The 21,093-nt window shown below is 35.8% G+C and overlaps 1 protein-coding gene across 1 annotated transcript in view; it reads right to left on the minus strand.

Moving 5' to 3' along the window:
* LOC126344273 (esterase FE4-like) overlaps positions 1–21,093 on the minus strand; it is a 98,623-nt gene that overhangs the window by 58,555 nt on the left and 18,975 nt on the right. Inside the window, exons 3-7 of the mRNA XM_050002007.1 lie at positions 14,244–14,375; positions 5,897–6,047; positions 933–1,118; positions 556–758; positions 121–286 (exon numbers count right to left, since the gene is read on the minus strand). Of these exons, the coding sequence (XP_049857964.1) occupies positions 121–286; positions 556–758; positions 933–1,118; positions 5,897–6,047; positions 14,244–14,375 (838 nt within the window). The remainder of the gene's footprint in view (positions 1–120; positions 287–555; positions 759–932; positions 1,119–5,896; positions 6,048–14,243; positions 14,376–21,093) is intronic.

Here is a 21,093-nt window from a genome sequence, read left to right on the forward strand (position 1 = left end):
AGGACAATGGTCTAACCCATGAGTGGTGTCTAGACTATAAAAAAGAGGAAAAAGAGTATTGGTGGAGGGAGATAAATATGATTTATAGTTGATTAATAATTTTTAGTGCTCATTGCTTACGTGCAACATAAAACAAGCACTCTGCAGATGTTCCACCAGTCATGTAAGGAACATCATTATATAAACCCTGAGACAGAAGCTCTGTTGGTTCTGCTGTTAGGAACGCTCCATCATGCTGTGGTTCAACACTGGGCACAAACACCATTTGAAAGATACCCATGATATCCTGTTTGGAAACAGTGATTCATTCTTAAATTTCATATTTTCATAATTTAAAATGATAATAAATGGTTAATTAAGGAAATTAATTTATAGACTCATGCCATATGCAAAATTCTGCATGACCACAAACATTGTTTTGATAGTTCCTTAACCATGGTCTCTATAAGTGTAATTTATTGTATATGATTAATTTTAATGAGCAGGAATTATGACTGAGTAATCCAGTATACTAATCAATGTCACTTAAGCTAGAGAAAGAAAGTAGAAACTTACCTCCATAGGCAGAGCAGCATATGGATTTGAAACAAGTTGGTAAGCATCCACAGTTAACAAGAATTGTACTATGTCTGTAGTGTTGTTTGCACCAGAATAACCAAAACTTTGGGCTAGTCGATATGCTTTGTCTCTTGTGTTTCTAGCAAATGCCCAAGGGTTGAGTGCAGCCCCACTTTCAGCTATTGCCTTGTGAAACAAACCTGGTAAGAAATGTCAGATATGTTCACAAGTAAATAGACTTTTCTCATATTTTACATATATCTCTGCACACCATTAATATTACCAGGAAGCATTCCAACAGTAGATAATTCTGGATTAATAATTGAGCTACAGGTATTAAGAACATGTCAATACATCTGTCCACTATTTGATACCTTTTGCTAAGGGTGAGAGCACAAGGTAATGGACAGAAGCACCACCAGCACTTTGTCCAAATATGGTGACACTATTAGGATCTCCTCCAAACACAGCAATGTTCTGTTGTACCCATCGTAAAGCTTGCACTTGATCCTTCATTCCCATGTTGCCTGGTACTACAAGATCTTCTGTACTCAAGAAACCTGTAACATATAAAGAAACAGGTGGCAGTATTTTAGCAAGATATGAACATTTCACATATAAGTCCTACCTAGTACAAAGATCAGGTAATATTTCCACAGTCCTGCCATACTACATTCTATGTAGAATAATGTTTTGTATTCACACTCAGAAATATGAGTTTTTTAAGCAACACTCATTAGCACAAAGGCATAGTAACAATTGTCTGTTATGTCATGGTGTCAAATGTGTCAGATCTACACACTCAGGGAAGTATTTGCTGATTGGTTTACAGTTTCCACAAAGAATGGAAAACTTCATTGTATGTTTTTTTTTTTTTTTTTTAATCAGGTGACCTTAGTAGCTTTTTCCTTCTCCTACTGATTCTTTCCTGTACCTAATGTTATATCCTCACTTGTTGTGTCCCACATGTTAAGAATTAGAGAGACATTACTTTTCTGTGTTTGTTTCTATCAAGTTATCTATAAATCCTACAGCAGTTTGTAATTAGACAGATGAGGCATTTTTTATGAATTTCCATTCATGAATTTAATTTATAATCTGAATTTACATTTAAGAAATTGCTTGTTTCTTACTTCATGGGCTCACTTTAAAATGTTGTTTGTGTTTGTCTGTCATTGCGATGAAACCATGCTCTAGCAGTAGTGTCTTTGACTAGTAACCTGAACATTCTTGTTCATGGTCCATAAAATCCTACAAAACTTCCTTCTTCGCTATCCATTCAAAATTACCCATGTACATGACCTGTTTCCTGTAGAACTGCCAGCAAGAGAGACCTTTGCTTTAGAATTTCGTGCTTGCATGTAAGTGGACAAATGAAGCCCACATCCATGTGACAGGATACATCAATATACAGGATTGTCAAACATGGGCAATGGAAAATTCACACACAAATCAATCAGTACCACTTCATTCTAAAAAGGTCACTGTGCGGTGAGGGTTTATGGTATCATTTACCATAGGGCCATATTTTTTTTGAAGAGACAGATACTACCAGTCCTGTTACCCATAGCATCACTGGTAAGCACTATGAGTATCTTTTGCTCAGCCACATGATTTCAGCTCTCCAACAGCGTGGACATATGGGTGAGATCATTTTTGCAAGATGGTGCACCTCTGCACATTGCAAATCCAGTTAAGCAGCTGCTGAGGCATCATTTCAGAAATGCTAGAATTATCAGACATCATTTCCCTACAGCCTGGCCACCCTGATCATCTGATCTCAATGTGTGTGACTTCTGGCTGTGGGGCTATCTGAAAGATTTTGTGTTCGGTGTTCCAATTGCAAAATTAACTGCATTGAAGGCACACATTGCGCAATACTTTCTGAAAGTGACCACGAAAACTCTTCGATCAGCTGCGGAACATGCTGTTTCTCGATTTCAACTTGTTGCAGAAAATGGTGGATAGCATATTGAACATGTTTTGCGCCAGTCACATGGAAATTAATAACCAAATTTGTTTTTGACTGATGTTTTTCATGTGGTTTTTGGCCTTAGGAAAGTTAAAATCTGACTTGATAGATGTTTTTGCCTCATGACAATGGAAAACTGATGGAAAAGATGCTTTTTATGTGGTTTTTAGCCTCAGGACAATTAAAAACCAATTTTTCCCATCTGATGTGATATGATATTGCCATGGTGGATGGGCTTATGTAACTGACAGTATCACAACTGTACACCCATGCACACTGAGTAGTACAGTTTGTTTGACATCAGATGTACACCTTAGGCATTGTCATATGATTCATTTGCCATTTGTGGTTGGCCCAGCACTGGATCTAGGGTGTGCAAAGGCGGCAGGTGCCCTGGGTGGCAAAATTTGGGGGGCAGCATATTTTGGGAGGGATTGTTTTTTCCCTCAGAAACAAATTCTTGGGAAGCTCCTTAATGTTGCATTCAAATTATTGTGGCTATCTAGCAAACAGTTCTTTGGAATGAAATGTTCAGATTAAGATGCAATACATCTACTAGTGCTTTTTTGAGTTCTATTACAAGTCTACATTATTACAAAGGCTATTACAAGTCTACATTATTACAATGCCAATTTGTTGAAAAACCATCCCATAATCAAATCCTGGATGCACCTATGAAGTGCGACAGTTATTTGAGAAACCACTGTTGTCGCACTGCAGTCTTATTTCTCCATACATCATGCAGTTGGCAGCAATAATCAGAATACTAACTCAGTGTATTAAGCTATCTGTTCTAAAGGTCCACTCAAAATATTAATCCCATTATTAAGTTATTGGAACTTCTTGCTTGAATATAAATATTTTAATAACAATGTGCACTAAGTAAGTTAAATTAAATTATTTAATTGTATTTGCAGCAATACAAGAAAACTGCTGGTGATTTTGGTGATCCACATGTACCCACAACAGTAAAACCCCAGAGCAGGACTAGGTGGTCTGCAAGAGTAGACGCAGTTGAAGCAGTTTATAAGCATTTTCATAAAGTTGTAAAGGCTCTGGAAGAAATTGAAGCTTATAAAATCTCAACACCAGAAACAAAACAGGGGCAAGGCATATTTAAAAAAAAAAAGGTCAGTAAACTCAAATTCATTGCCTTTACTTGTTTCTGGTATCCAATATTGGAAAAAATAGATCATGTTAATCAGTTTTGGCAAAGAAAAGACCTTACAATTGTTAAAGCTGTTAGAAACATTCAAGGCCTTTTGAACTTCCTGAAAACTTCCAGAGACTCTTGTACCTCTGAAGCTACCTCTGGGGCCAATGTGCTACAAGAAGCTAATGAGGTATCATTGGTATTATCAGAAAAAAGGATCAGAAAAAAATGACCAATGAGCTTTGAGAGGATGAAGTATCCAACCATTCACAGAAACATTTGTTTAGGATTCCCTCTTAGAAATAATTGACAGAGTGATAATTGAGCTGAGTACCCAGTTTACTGCACTGGAGAACTGTAGTACAAAAAATTAGCTTTCTGTATGGTGTCCAAATTCAAAAAAATTGAAGTGGAGGACTTAAAGGACAAAGCAGCAGAACTATTTGATACCTATGCAGAAGATCTAAACAAGGAAGAATTTATTTTTGAAATTGAAAATTTCAAACACCATGCCCTGGTAATAGAGAGAGACTTGCAAAATGCCACTGCATAATCCACATTAAGTTTGATTTATAAAAATAATTTGGTAGAGGGTTATCCCAACATTTCTGTAGCCTTAAGAACATTCCTTACCATACCAGTTTCTGTTTCCTCTGGAGAAAGAAATTTCAGCAAGCTGAAACTAATTAAAAATCATTTGAGGAGCGTGACTGCTCAACAAAGATTAACAAATCTCAGTATAATCTCCATAGAGAACAAATGAGCTGCTTCCATGAACTATGATGATATCAAAAGCTCAGAAAGTGACGTTTTAAATTGATTATTGTATGAGGTTTGTGGTATATTCTTGTATATTTTAAAATTGCTTGTGTTTGTTTTCTTTGACCTTAATTCATAATAAAATAAGTTAATGTTGTCAGATACTGACATTTATTTTAAAAAATATTACCCAAATCACTTTTAAAAAATTTTGATTTTTATAAGTGGGGGAGAAAGAAGGGGCAGCAAATTTAAGCTTGACCCCCTTTGTAAAACTCCTAGATCCAGCCCTGGCTTGACCACTATTAAATTATGATGCTGACAGTGCCATCTATTGCTACATTTTTTAACTATTTATTTTTCTTCTGTCATACATTTTTCCCCTTCTCCGATAACATTCTGTTGCAATTTAACATCATTCTGACCAGTGCTGTTGTTTCTACAGTGGTTTGAAAGTTTAACTTTAATTATAATCATCCTGTGCTGGTGAAGAGGTTTTCTCTAAAGTTGCTGGTTACTTCACAAGATGAATCTGCTGGTGAGTAGAAGGATCCAAATATAATGTTATGCTCATTCCTGATATTGAGTGTTTCCCAAACCATCTCACATGCTTCTTCAATTTCCATCTCAGGGTCTTTGAATTTTTTATTTATCATGACAAATACACCATCTCCATTTCTCAGGGTGTCAGACCCCAATTTCATGGCAGGAGAGCAGGGAAATGCAGTCAGTCTACAAAGGGAACTGCCTATAAACCAATTATCTGTCCTGTCTTAGAATACTGCCAATGGTCTTGAAGCAGCCATTCTTCCTACATTCCATACACAGTTGGAACAGAAAGAAAGCATTATGTGTGGTAGAATGCTAATTACCCTCTGTCAGGCACCCACAGTGGTTTACAGTACATTCATATAATTGTAAGGATAATTTTTTGTGGACATGACTCTGGGAGTAATAGTAATGGAGAGACAACCATAATTACACACTATGTGATAGTCAACTTTCTATTGAACTATCAATTTGTGAACACAATACATGCTTGTCAGACATATTGTCTTTCTGTTTTTACTTCTCTCTCTCTCTCTGTCTCTCTCTCTCTCTTTCTTTGTTTGTAAGCATTAGTCCATAAAAGTTATTTGACAATTCGTGTCTTCCTGATGTTGAAGCCATTTTATGGTTAAATATTGGACAAACTAAAGCTGAAAGATGACAAAAAACTTCTAAAAACGTCTACCTGAAATTCTCAATGATGCTAGATGCTAAAAAGTAAGTAATTGACCAACAGATCTGACAGAAAAATTCACTTTCACCATTATGTTAACTTGGGGCCCAGTAATGAATAAAGCAAATGTGCTTCCTGACCATACTAACAGATATCGAACACAAGGGTATACTCATAAATCAATTATCATTAAATGTGACATAGGCAAAATACCTGACTTTGGTTCACTTACCTAATGGACCCAAGCGATAATTAATAGTCACAATAACAACTCCAGCTTCCACAAAGTAGTCGGGACCATACGTTATTCCTGCTCCATTTACGAAACCCCCTCCATGTATGAATACCATCACTGGTCTCAGGGTGGTTGTTTCAGCTGGTAACTGTAATATCAGTGTTAAAATTTATATTAGACTTTCTGAAGCCATATTTATAAAAAAAAAAAAAAAAATGTGTGAAGACAGGGAAACAAATGGCGTCATCAAAGTAAGACAATGACAGTGTAGTCAATTTTCCAATAAGAGTTAGATGTTAATCCTCAGAGAGGAGCACCTGCTGTTGTCACATGAACAGGTGCGCATTGTAAAATTTACAGAATGGTCATTTGTCAGTAAAAACAAACTTGTCTTAGACAAACTATTATATTTACTGGAGAAAGCAGTTCATATTTACTATCTTCAACATTTGTAATGCCAACTTTTACTCTTTTAGTTCTTTAAATAACAATTTAGCCAGTTTTTCAGACATATGTTCACTTTTGTAACACCTTTCACAGACAATTTGTTTGCAAAGTAATTCGGCACTGTTCAGAAAAATGAAAAAGCAGCCAATGGCCATCTCCTTGCAGTTCTTAAAATGGACTATCAGGCACACATTTCAGCTACAATGTCAACTCCACCTTTTGTAATGTTGTACTCAATTATGTTGTCAGAGTTGTGTGTTTCTTCATCCACTGTCGCCATTTCATGCACAGCAGACAAAAATGTGATAGCACAGTTTTTATAAGGAACATGTGAAACTAAAGTCTTATCCTACTCAAATCCAAACATTGCTCCTCCAGTTTCTTTTGTTTTGTTTTGGAGAAATTCTAGAAGAATTTCAAGTTTGTGCCATTGTACCAATGCAAGTGATAGTCTTCTGCAGCAAATATTCAGAAAGGAGGTAGTTATTGTACCAACGGTCAGTTGTAAGGATCCTGTTAGAATTTTCTATAGGCACCACATATCTTTTCAATATGTCCTCGGGAGCATTAGATACCCAATATTGTCCTTTGGTTGCATACCACAATAAACCTTCAGATTACTGCAATAAAATGTTTTTTCATCACACAGAGAAGACCTATAGTCCCATATTTAGCTTGTTGGCTGGGTATGTACCTAATCCATCTACAATGGTCTCTGGAGGGGTGAAGCATTTTGTCTATTGTGGTGAATTCACCAGACTGTAACAATATTCACAGCAAAAAGTTCCAATACTGTGATAATTGCAACCAACTTATCAGTTTTTCTCCTGGCATTCCTCGTTCCCATATCAACAAACTGTATACAACTTAGAAAAAACAGAAACCTATTATTGTGACTCACTACAGTCCTAAGTAGTAGTATTCCTGTTCTGTCTGCTGCATACGGTTTCAGTGCCTTAACATGAAGGCATTTTCTTCTTCTTAAAAAAAATCCTGAACACAGCCATTATTTTCTCACTTTATTACCTCTTTTACACGAGAATTGATGTGTGTCCGCTGTTTATTTATATAGGTATTTGTATAGTTTACAATATCATAAATAAAATCAAGATCAATTACTTTCAAAAAAACACTAAACTTCACCAGTCATACCCACCACATTTCTCTTCAGATCTGGTGGAATTTGCACAATGTTTTTTTCAATTGCTTTTGATGTTTTAGCACACTCGCTTTTGCAGCAATGTGAAACTGTCTTTTCAATAAAGAATCCTCATACATCTGCTGTATCTTCTGAATCATTACCATCCCCAACTTCAAGTTCAGATTCACTGCCATGGTCCTATTCAGTGTTTTCATCACTCAAATCTACTTTACTTTTCTCCTAGTCTAAAAAGTCTGGGTAGACTTTATCATCACATTCTTTGAGCAGTTTATGAATTTCTTAGTCTGATACACCATTTGGAATGGAAAAAAAATCAAAGAACTGAAATGAACAAATACTAAATACATTCAAATGTCAGTGTAACCAAAGTAATGTTTAATGTGCATCTATAAAAACTAAAAAAAAAGATCAAATATAATTAACTGTTTAGTACACTTTTCCTCTGGACAAAGCTTCCAACTGTCACACCAGCAGATGCGCATTGTACTTTTTACAACAGTCAACACATAGTTGCCTACAATTCAGAAAACAAACTGAGAAAGCTAACCAAATGAACTGAAGCCACTTTAACATTGTAGAGAAAACATCAACAATTGAATACATGGCAGAAATGGCACAATAGCTCAAGGTTGAGGCATCAATCAGGCATAAAATCTGCTGCTGTTGTACTTTTTACAACAGTTCACCTGTCAAGGGTTAAAGTTAGAAACCATGAAATACCTGGGATTATACTAGATGATAATCTTATTGTAGAACCAGTTCACTGTATTAGAGAGCTAAACAAATTCATTGCAAATATAACAAAGAATAATGTTGATGTAGCAGAATATCATCATACAGTAAATCACTTTGGATTTTACCAAAGTATTTGGTGAATGTATGGATGGATATGCGTGTGTGTGTGCGAGTATATACCTATCCTTTTTTCCCCCTAAGGTAAGTCTTTGCACTCCCTGGATTGGAATGACTCCTTACCCTCTCCCTTAAAACCCACATCCTTTCATCTTTCCTTTTCCTTCCCTCTTTCCTGACGAAGCAGCAGCCGGTTGCGAAAGCTCGAAATTCTGTGTGTGTGTTTGTGTGTTTTATTCATTGTGCCTATCTACCGACGCTTTCCCGCTTGGTAAGTCTTGGAATCTTTGTTTTTAATATATATATATATTAAAAACAAAGATTCCAAGACCTACCAATATATATATATATATATATATATATATATATATATATATATATATATATATATATATATATATATATATATGCTTGTGTCTGTGTATGTGTGGATGGATATGATATATATGCTTGTGTCTGTGTATGTGTGGATGAATATGTGTGTGTGTGTGCGCGCGAGTGTACACCTGTCCTTTTTTTCCCCTAAGGGAAGTCTTTCCGCTCCCGGGATTGGAATGACTCCTTACCCTCTCCCTTAAAACCCACATCCTTTCGTCTTTCCCTCTCCTTCCTGAAGAAGCAACCATCGGTTGCGAAAGCTAGTAATTCTGTGTGTGTGTTTGTGTGTTTTGTTCATGTGCCTGTCTGCCGGCGCTTTCCCGCTTGGTAAGTCTTGGAATCTTTGTTTTTAATATACTTTTCCCATGTGGAAGTTTCTTTCTATTATATATATATATATATATATATATATATATATATATATATATATATATATATATATATATATATATAAATAGAAAGAAACTTCCACATGGGAAAAATATATTACAAACAAAGATTTCAAGACTTACAAAGTGGGAAAGCGCCGGCAGACAGGCACAATGAACAAAACACACAAACACACACACAGAATTACTAGCTTTCGCAACCGATGGTTGCTTCTTCAGGAAGGAGAGGGAAAGACGAAAGGATGTGGGTTTTAAGGGAGAGGGTAAGGAGTCATTCCAATCCCGGGAGCAGAAAGACTTCCCTTAGGGGAAAAAAAAGGACAGGTGTACACTCGCACAAACGCACACACACACACATATCCATCAGCACATACACAGACACAAGCAGACACTTGTGTCTGTGTATGTGCGGATGGATATGTTTTTATATTAAAAACAAAGATTCCAAGGCTTACCAAGTGGGAAAGCGCCGGCAGCCAGGCACAATGAACAAAACACACAAACACACACACAAAATTACTAGCTTTTGCAACCGATGGTTGCTTCTTCAGGAAGGAGAGGAAAAGACGAAAGGATGTGGGTTTTAAGGGAGAGGGTAAGGAGTCATTCCAATCCCGGGAGCGGAAAGACTTCCCTTAGGGGAAAAAAGGACAGTTGTACACATGCACACACACACATATCCATCCGCACATACACAGACACAAGCAGACATATTTAAAGGCAAAGAGTAAGGCAGAGATGTCAGTCGAGGCGGAAGTACAGAGGCAATGAAGTTATTGAAAGACAGGTGAGGTATGAGCGGCGGCAACTTGAAATTAGCACACCTGTTTTGGCCATAAAATTGCATCGGGCCTGGAGCTTTGTTCAATTTTAACTATTTCAGATGTTTCTCAACACCACTGACACTAACACGTATATCACTCATCTAAACAGTAGTATGAGAATTATTGGGATGATTCTCCTGTGTTTTCCTTTGTAAAGGAACATTTAGAAACAGAATTAAGCCTTTCAGCTTTTACTTTGCTACCCTCAATTTCAGTTCCTGTTTCATTCATTAGAGTCTGGATACAAACTTTGGTGCTATTTTCAGCCTTTACATACAAATAGAATTTCTTTGGGTTCTGTGAAAGACCACGTGACAATATTCTGCTACAGTAGTCATTGAAGACATATCTCTTGACAGCCAAACACGTTTCATTCAGCATCTCTCTATCTAAAGCCCTACACTTTGTTTTATATCTATTACACTGAAATTGCTGTTTCATTAGAAGTTTATTTATGATGACTGTATACCATAGGGGTTTCTTTCTATTACTAACTGTTCTGTTGCTGATGATACAAGCATTGCAATAAATAGCAAATCAAGTGTTATCTTAGAAATATCAGCTAATAAAATATTTGTGGACATTAATCACTTGCTCCTAGCCAATTCTTTGTCACTAAACTTTGAAAAAACATACTACATGCAGTTCAGAACTTGCAAGGAGTGTCCCATGAGTATATACCTAACATATGATGACAAGCAGATAGAAGAAGTGGACAGTGTTAAATTCTTGGGATTACAGTTTGTTAATAAATTCAAGTGGGAGGAGCACACCACAAATCTCTATTTTCAGGCCAATTCTGTCAGACATAGGGGATAAAAAAATGAAAAAGCTACCATACTATGCTTGTCATTCATTTACTCCATAATGTCATATGGGAATTTTTTTGGGGTAATTCATCAACCCAACCTAAAGTTGGGCACAAAAAGGCCAATAAGAGTTATATGTGGTGTGAACTCAAGAACATCCAACAGAGGCCTGTTTAGGGAACTAGGGATACTAACTACTGCTTCCCAATATATTTATTCTTCAATTAAATTTGTCATTAAAAATACATCGCTTTTTTCAAACCAACAGCTCAGTTCATTGAATCAATAGAAATAGGAATAATCTTCATGAGGGTTTAAAGTCACTTACTCCTGCACAAAAAAGGTGTACATTATTCAAGGACACACATTTTCAATATCTTTCCAGCAGCCATAAAAAGCTTAAGTCATGATTTCTTCTTCTTTCTTCATTCTTCCGAAATTCTCTTTATACATTCACTGTGTTCTCTCTTGCATTCTTCCGACCATCTTTTTCCTGTTCTGTTCTCCATATGTTCTTGTTTAAGTGTGTGTTTCTGTACGATGTTTCTAAACTGTTCTCCATTGTTTATGTTGTCTCGTGTGTTCTCCAAATTTTAATGTCTTCTTCTGCTTCAGTGATCCACTTTGTCTTATTTTTGCTCTTGTTTACTATCTCAAAGATTTGTCTTATGAGCATGCTTTTATTCATCCTGGTGTATGTCCATAAAATTTCATCCTTCTCTTTCTAATGGTGTCTGTTATTGTTTCTATATCTTTGTAAATCTCTCTAGTTGGCCTCTTCATCCAAATTCCTTCTCAAAACACTGTTCCATATATTTTCCTCAGAATATTTCTTTCCTGCTTTTCAATCTCTCTGATCTTCATATGACCATGAATCACTGTAGTTTCTGCAGCAAAAAGTGCTTTTGGCAGGAGTACTGAGTTGTAATGCCTTAATTTCACATTGACAGAAATGGATTTCTTATTATAATGATTCCAAGTGAGCTTATATTCTTTTTGTAACCTGGAGATTCTATCTTTATTAGCTATTGAGATCAGTCCTGATGGTTGGATTATCTCTCCCAGATATCTGAAGTGGGCAACTTGTACCACTTTCCCATATTGAGTAGTAATGGGGAGATTATCAACAGCTTTGTTTTCCATATACTGTGTTTTCTTGTAGGAAATTTGTAGCCCAGTTTACTGTGAGATTTTGTGTAGTTTTTAAATTGCAGGTTTGGCTTCCTCTCTATTGTTTGTTAGAATGGCAAGATCGTCTGAAAAGCCAGACACTTCAGCCCAATTCTCTGCTCTTTTTTAATGCCAAGCTGAATTCATTTTATTTCCTTTTCCCATGTCCTCACAATTTTTTTCCAGAGCCATGTTAAACAGAAGGGGAGAAATTCCATTTCTTTGGCAAACACCAGTATGGATATCAAATACTTCTGATGTTCCTCCCATGAATTTAACTTTGGAAGTTGTATCTGTTAATGCCTGTTGAATAATTGACCTTGTTTCCTGTCAATCCTGAACTCCTCTTAAGTGTAAAATCATGTCTGTCTATCTATTGAATCGTAAGCCTTTTTAAAATCAACAAAAGTTACCACAGTATTTCTACGTCTTTTCATTTGCAAAATTGTTTTTAAGTTCCATATCTGTTCGATGCATGATCAACCTTTGCGAAACCCTGCCTGATACTTCCCTATTAACTGGTGTGCTTGTTCTTCTAAACTGTTTAACAGTGCCTTTGAAAGAATTTTGTATATTACAGAGAGCAATGAAATTCCCCTGTAATTATTTGGATCAGTTTTTGCACCTTTTTTGTGGAGAGGGTGAATTAATCCACATTTCCACTCAGCAGATATTTGTTCAGGTTCCCAAATATCTGATATAATTCTGTGGGTTGGTTGTGTGAGATTATTGTCATCAGTGCAGTAATGTGTTCATTGTAAATAGGTATTGTATTAGTTCTATTATATGTTTATAACCTTATAAATATTTTTTTAATTTTAAATTCAGTGCATTAATGCGATCTTAGTAAATGAATGTTGTAAAATGATCCTTTCATATAGTGGCCATTAATAAATAAATAATGACCATTCCACTTGGGACGTATGGAAGCTACATTAGCTTATTTGTTTTACTTGTATATATTTGTTATGTATTATTGCTTTTCTGACATGTTCTACATCCTGGAGGACCTCCTCACTACGGATTAATTGGAATGAAATTAAATCTAATCTAATCTGCTGGATACATATCCAACTATCCTTTTAAACTTGAGCAGGAATTACTCTGGATGCTCCTGCCCTGTGCTGAAAGTTTCAATTTCCTCGTTGACATATGACATTGCAGATTTTTTATCTGGTTTACTGAACACATATATCTGTCTGCTTGTTTTAGATGTCATTTGTATTTTGGTAATAACTGTTGCTACAACTGTGCCATGGTCACTGACAACAGTTTTGATGTGGACATCTCAAAGAGGTGAGGTCTATTTGTTGCTATTAGATCAAATATATTTCCATCATGAGTGGGGTTCCTAAGTATCTGTTCTAGGTAGTAAAGTTTTCCAGGATGTCTTATCACATCCATCAGTAACAAAACTACTGCGACAAATATGCCTCCTCCTTTTTCCATTTGTCTAACATCCAGGTATACACTTAAATTTTCCGCAAAATTCTCACTACTGTCAATTTCAATTTTCACCCAGTAATGAGGAAAAACAGAATTTCTCCTGCAACTGGTAGATGGGTAGCACACAAATACACATCAGACCTCAGAATAAGCAATTTCATATCTCTAGTTCAAGCATACATATATTATTTTTCCATACCTGAATACACACAAAAACTCATAGAAATGACAAAAACAATTTTCCATTACATTGCCTATGTGTCAGTAATCAATAATTAGCAGGTAAGCAATAGTCTCTCCTCATTTGTGATTAGTATCCCCAATTACAGAATTTGCAAAATCATAACATTATTGATAACTAAAAGCAAATGATGATCTGCCACAAATGGTCGGCGAACCCATGATAATTTTCATAGATATGGAGTCTCATTCTCAGTTTCTTTGTGACCAAGTAGTCATGAGAAAACATGTTAAGGAGAAGACAGCAATAAAAATGTAATTTGTTGTGACCATAAATGATTCACTTCAATTATTTAGAAATATTCTTCACAGTATTGCTCACAGTTATTGGCAAAGTGCTTACAGTAGTGTCTCTTTCATACTGTAAGTAGCTACACATCACCAGTGTAAATTTTGTTAGGAATCAAGTGTTATTATTGGACTGACAGATCTCAAAAGAACTGCAACCAGCAGCTTGAATGTTGTTTATTTGGTTGTTAGAGATCAATGTAAACTGTATTTCTTCAAATATGTTCACATGGCAAAACAATTCAGTTACCCTCATCCAAATTTATTCAGTAGACTTTACTGTCAAAAATGCTTAAGATAAATAATTAGATTTTGCCGAAGCTGACCTAACAATCTTACCTCAGGTGTATATACATTCAGAAACAGGCAGTCTTCCTGTCCTCTATCAGCTCCAGTATCCAATTGGACACACATTGAGCCAGCTGCCAAAGCATCTCTTACACCATCCCATGGTTGCTTGGCCACAGGGGGCTAGAAATATTACACAAATTGTATTCAACAGTGCAATTTATACATGTTAAGTCTCCTAAACTATTAGATATGTTTAGTTCAAGAATCAATATTAAAACAGACATTGTTTGTAAGCAATAAATACACTGAAAACATCACTAAAATATTTCATTTCAGGTCAGTACCAATGATATTTATTTTTATTTATTATATAAACTGAAAAAAAGGAAGATGAAGTATGATATATTGTCACAAACAGGGAGTTCAACCATTATCTTGTCAGGATAACTCAGTCAGTGAGAGTATTGTATATGAATGGCAGAGTTCAGAGTTCACATCAAATCCAGCACACACTTTCAGTTTATCAGGAAGTTCGAAAAGACGTATATGCTTAGTTGGAGAGTGAAATAGGATATTACCAATATTTCAAAACCTCTGGTTCAGAGAAACACATTATAGTCACTCACATTGGGTTAACGAATGTCTATTAACTATGAATTATTTTTGTAAGTTCTAATGACTCTATGGAACAACTTAGTAAGAATCTTTTTTCCTATAATTTTCCCATGCTAGTAAATTATATGTACTAGTGGCTTCTGAGACAAAGCTGATTATCTATGAGCAATTGTTTGAACCTTAGTTTTTGCAGAATAAAAATTCATCCTAAATATGACACCATTGATTGACTGATTTATTTATTTCTTAATACTTGAAACAAGTGACACTGTAAACATTTCATCATCAAAAATACTGAAAAATTAACTGCTTAAAAATAATTTCTTAGACAATAATTGACAACAAATTTTCTTTAATCTAAATACATTTTTTTAAGTCTCAAATACTTATTATTTCCATATATATGATTACACAGAACTTCTTAGGTAAAGTAATCTGTTTTAATTCTGATATTTCATTATCATATAGAAATTTATTTTGTAAATATTTTTGTAGTTCTGTTCAGAAAGAGCAGATAGTGTCCATGTCATTTAGAAACTGTGTTAATTTCTATATGATTTGATGGCATGTTCAATAAAATTTGCTCAGTTCTAACTTTATTTTTCTCCCTAGATGTAAATTATAGCTATTCCAAGTTTCATAATTATGTACTAAATAAATTTTAATACAGCAGTCAGTATTTTTAATGTAAAATTTGGAGTGCATAACTTACTGAACTTATTAAATATTTTCACATTTACTTCCAACCTTTATAGATATCAACATGCATTCCATGAAATTTTGTGCTTTCCACTCATTTTATGAATTCATTATTTATTTTCAGTTCTTCTAATCTTGTTTTTTGTTTATGAAGAACTTCATAGTGCTCATTTTCTTTCTATCAAGTGTGATTTTATTGTTTGCCTCTCACTTATATACACTGCTAAGTAATTCTTCAGCTTTCTCTCTTAGCATTTGTGGTGACTTGTGAGTGATCAGTACATTAGAGTCATTTCCATGCAATATTGTTTTCCCATGCCTGATGCTTTGTGGGAAGTCATTAATGTAAATTAGGAAGAGAACTGGACCTAGCAGACTACACTGTGCCACTCCTGTATTAGGGTCAGAAGTCATCATCATCATCATGGACAGTTCTCAGCCTCTGGCTAGGTCTGTATGGAACATAGGCCTCTCCATTGTCTTCTGTCTTGCCACCATCTCTACGTCTTCACCTTGGTCCAGTCTTCTCCCTTCTTCTGGATGCATTCCTCGACTCGTTTCACCCATCTGTCTCTTGGTCTTCCTCTTGATGTCTGTCCTTCCAATTTCATCTCATGTATCCTCCTAGGTATCCTCTTCTCCTCCATTCTCTTAACATGTCCATACCATCTCAGCCTTGATTTCCTATCTCCTCATGTAATGGTTCCACCTTCATTAACTTTCTGATCCTCTCATTTCTTAACCTGTCTATCTTTGTCACTCCAATACTGTTTCTCAATAATTTCATCTCACTGGCTTGTACTTTGCTTTTCTCTCTTCCTTTCATAACCCAGGTTATGATGCATATGTTAGGATCAGGACATAGTATGAATGGTATATAACCTTCTTAATGATTTGGGGTACATCCTTGCTCCATATCAGGCTTCTGACACTCTTCCAAAATGCTTTTGTTTTCTCCTCCACTCATTTATTTCGCTGTCATTTTTTCCATTTTCCTGTATCAGGCTTCCTAGGTACATGAAACTCTCCACTCTCCTCAATCATTCCCCACCAGTTGTTTTTACCATTGTTCCTCTCTCCTTCTTTCTTGTTGTGATAATCATCTCAGCCTTACTTATACTAAATTTCATCACTTATTCTTGTACTGTTCATTACCATACGTCCAACTGCTCTTGTACTTCCTCCTCCTTATTCCCCCAATCATCAGATCTTCTGCAAACACCATAGCTTTCATCTTCCTTTCACCAATTACTTGTCTACTGTACTCATTATATCATCCATCCCTACAATGAAGAGTAATGGTGAAAGTGCTCTTCCCTGCCTCAAGCCAATCCTCTGTTAAATCCAAGCTGCTCTCTCCTCCCACTTTCACACAGCTCACACTTCCATGCCACATTTCTCTTATCCTCCAAATAATCTGTTTTGCTACTCCTCTGTTCTCCAGGGCTTTTCACACTTTGCCTCTACATACACTATGGTATGCTTTTTCAATGTCCAGGGAGGCCATTAGTAGATCTATTCCATATTCATAGTGCTGTTCCCACAGTTGTCTTACAGCAAAAATTAGATCCACCGTGGACCTTCCTGTTCTCTCATTCTTCCATCTAATTTTTCCTGAATTGGTGCTTCCAAAATTTTCTCAAAAATCTTTGCACAATGACTCATCAATGTTCTCCTCTGATAGTTCTTGCACTCTTTTCTATTTCCCTTCTTAAAGATTGGGACAATTATTCCCTTTTTCCAGTCTTCTGGGGTCATCTTCTGTCTCCACACAATTTTCATTACTCGATATAGCTATTGTATCCCTACCTCTCCTGTTGCTCTCACAATCTCTACACTTAGCTCATCCCTCCCTTCATCTTGTCCAATGCCTCTGCCACTTCTCTCCCATGTAAGGCCTTTTTCCATTTGCTGTTCCTCCTCTTTTTTCTCCTAGGCTTGTTTGTCCTCATCTGGGTTTCCATTTGCATTCAGGAGTTCTTTGAAATACTCCTTCCACATATTCTTGAGTTCCTCCTTATTCTCTACATCTTGTCCACTTTTGTTCAGCATTCAAGCATAATCTGTCATACCATTCTTCATCTTACTTTTAATCATCCCATATAACACCTTTTTCGAACCTTGACTATCTTCCTCCATCATTCTGGTCCACTGTTCCCTCCACTTCCTTCTTTTCTCTTCCACCAATCAGAAGTATGTTTTTCAATATAGTTAGATGTACTTGATATATGTTATTTTCAGTCAGCTGTACTCAGATTTTCTGTACATGATAGTAACTATTTTTCCACCCTGCTCTCATTATTTTCAGTTCATCTAACTTAGTTAAAGTATTTTGTGACCCAAAGCCAAAGAGTATAACTGTCAAACAGTTCCATTTATCCAATGCTTTTAGGACATGTTTTGTGAGGTATAGGGTATAATGTTCCCAGTTCAGTGTCTTTCCCTAATGGGATCAAAACTTGGTCATTGGAAAGTGGATGTTATTTATTGAAATAGCTCATAAATTCCATCTTTTAAATAGTTCCTATTATTTCTTTGAAGATAGGCAATCATTTAGTATATTTAAGTACTTAAGAAAGCAAACCTGATTGAATGATTGATTTACAATGTTAACTGCTGGTGATGTTACACTCTCTCAGCAGTCCTTAATCAGATAAATTTTAGTTCATCCAAAGCTACTGAAACTTTATTTTTCACTTTGCACACTGTTTATAGACTTCCTCCTTTGTCAACGTCTGTCACAATCATTTTGTTCTATAATATGGGGGTCTGTTTGAAAGTATATCTGAAACCCAGATTTCCTTGGTGAGCTTGCCATTCTTACTTTAGTTTATTGGTATTAATAAAGACAGATAATTTCTCAGCTTCTCAAAAAATTCATTTATATTGACAAATTTATTGTTAACATGTGTTGGTACATGTTACACAATAATGTAGAACTTGTGTCCACTTGATCGGTGAGATAAATTTGTTTCTATTACTCTCTGAAGTACTTATGTTGCATGTGTTTCAAGTAGATGAACTGGAATACTGTGCTGTCTTAAAAATCTTGATTTCAGACAAGTTACTGATGATAGAAATTTACCCAAAATTGATGAAGCTTTAAGAGGAGTCTGCTTCTTTGTTCCCTGTGATTAAGGAATTGGTGACAATTCAGATATGGCTTTATTAGGCAATTGCTTGAGTATAACAAAAACATGACTCCCTGTAAACTACACAAAAGGTTTTTGTCTGAATTTTCATAGACAAACAAAGATTAATAAATAGAAAAATGAGATACCAAATTGTGCGGCATGAAATTAAGTTTTGCAAAAGAACATTTAATTTGTTTGAATATACAGAGGGGTCCAAAAAAATGTATCCACTGTTTAAAACACCATAATTCGCAAACTAATTGATGGAGTTGTCTCATCTTTGGTAGTGTAATAGTTTGTAGTTCCAGCAATTGGCACACAAGCATTGTATTGCATTGTTTTCTTTTGTTAGATGACAGTCACCAGATAGTCAGTGTTTTGTTCCTAGTTGCACCTAGTTACTCAAGTAAACATGGCTGGTGCAAGGCTTACATTCGATGAAAGGAAGTCAGTTTTGAAATGGTATTTTAAGTACAAAAACATTAATGAGGTTCAATGGCAATGTCAAAATGAGAATCAAACAGAGTCACACTTGTGTTTAACGATTCATTGCAGTCGAGACAAATTTGAAGCTGAAGGCTGTGTTAAAGAAGTACACAAACAATGATCTGGATGACCTGTAACAGTAACAAGTCCAGCTAACTCCCGACATGTGTTACAACAATTCACTCACTCACCACAGAAGCCTGTGAGACAGTGTGCCTGTGAAACTGGAGTGAGTCATTCAAGCGTTCGGTGAATTTTGAAGACAGCAAAGTGGAAGTGCTACATCCCATGACTGATATACATAATGAATGAGGATGACCCAGATCATAGAATGGAGTATTGCGAGTGGTTTACTAATACGGTGCGCAATGCTGAAAAGTTTGCAGAGATGATTGTGTGGTCTGACGAGGCACAGTTCAAACTCAGTGGTACAGTACATTGTCACAATTACATCTACTGGACCGCCAAAAATCTGAATGTCCCATGTAGACAAAGCCTTGAATTTGTCAGGAGTAAATGTGTGGCGTGGGTTGTCTTACCGGGTCTTGATTGGGCCATTCTTCTTTGACAGCACAGTTACCAGTGAGGTGTACCTTCAGAAGCTTCAGACATCCATTTTGCCTGCCATTCAAGACTTGTATGGAGATGGAAGTGTTTACTTTCAACAAGATGGTGCCCCAACCCACTACCAAAATCATGTTAGGGCGTATCTCAACAAAAATCTACCAGGAAGATGGATAGGACATAGAGGTGCTGTGGAGTATTCACCACATTCACCAGACCTAATTCCTCTGGAATTTTAACCTTGGGGAACACTAAAGGCCATTGTTTATTGACAAAAGCCAGGCACATTGGATGAACTTTAAGAATTCATCATACATTCATGTGCAAATATCCAACTGAACACGTTGTAGTCAGTAGTTCATGCTGCAGTTCGGCGGTATCGTTTGTGTGTGGATGTTAATGGTAACCATTTTGAACACCTACAGTGATATCTTTAAGTTGGACTTTAAGCTACACTTTCACCATAAATGAGACAACTCCATCAATTAGTTTGCAAGTTATGGACCTTTAAACAGTGGATACATTTTTTTGGGACCCCTCTGTAATTTGGATTGTTAAGAAAAGTTTGAGGAAAAATTGCACTATGGATTCTTGCCCAAATTTTCATAACCAAACAAACAGCAAGAACTGAATAAATAGGGTATCAAGTAGTTTGAAATTTAAAAAAATGCATGAAAGAAATAAGGGTAATTATGCAAAATTTAAGTGAACACTGAAATATTTCACAAGCAGCCATTGCTGCCTATGTAAATGAAGTGTCAAATAGTTCATTTCTTCAAGGCTTAGTAGTTTCATGCATTAAAAGTTACATTTGTGTGATACCTAACTGTAAAACTGGCTTCCTTTTAATCAAGAACTGAATTCAGAACACTTTTGAATGGAAGATACTGTGAAAGCAAATGAGGTGCCAAAATGTTCAGCTCTTCGAGGTGTAGCTATTTTGCACTCAGTAAATTGAATTGGTGTGATATTTGATTTATAAAATGGTCTATTTCAAATCAAGTATTACATTTAATACATTTCAAGAACAGATTTCTTAGCAAAACACGAAAAAAAAGTTTTTTAAAAAAAGGAAAGAAAGAAAATATTTTGTGAAGTGATTTGTCTGAGGATAATGAAATAAAATAAGTTAGAGAAACATTTGGTGCATCTTTGAATGAGTTTCAAAATCATCTACAGAAAATAAGGTGCCAATTGTGAATGCAAATTCTTTTTCCTAATATTTGAAGGATTCTTTGCTGAAACATTTTTGAGACTGAAATTGTTGTTACTTCTTTGTAAACATATGATTTAAATGCATCAAAGCCACATACAGCAGGCTGCACAGCACGCACTGCATTCTGGACGTGACCGCACTAAGAAGCTGTCCAACACCACGCCCTTGTCTGGTGCTGCTAATA

Source organism: Schistocerca gregaria, chromosome 1, assembly GCF_023897955.1.
Source record: "Schistocerca gregaria isolate iqSchGreg1 chromosome 1, iqSchGreg1.2, whole genome shotgun sequence".
Classification (NCBI taxonomy): domain Eukaryota; kingdom Metazoa; phylum Arthropoda; class Insecta; order Orthoptera; family Acrididae; genus Schistocerca; species Schistocerca gregaria.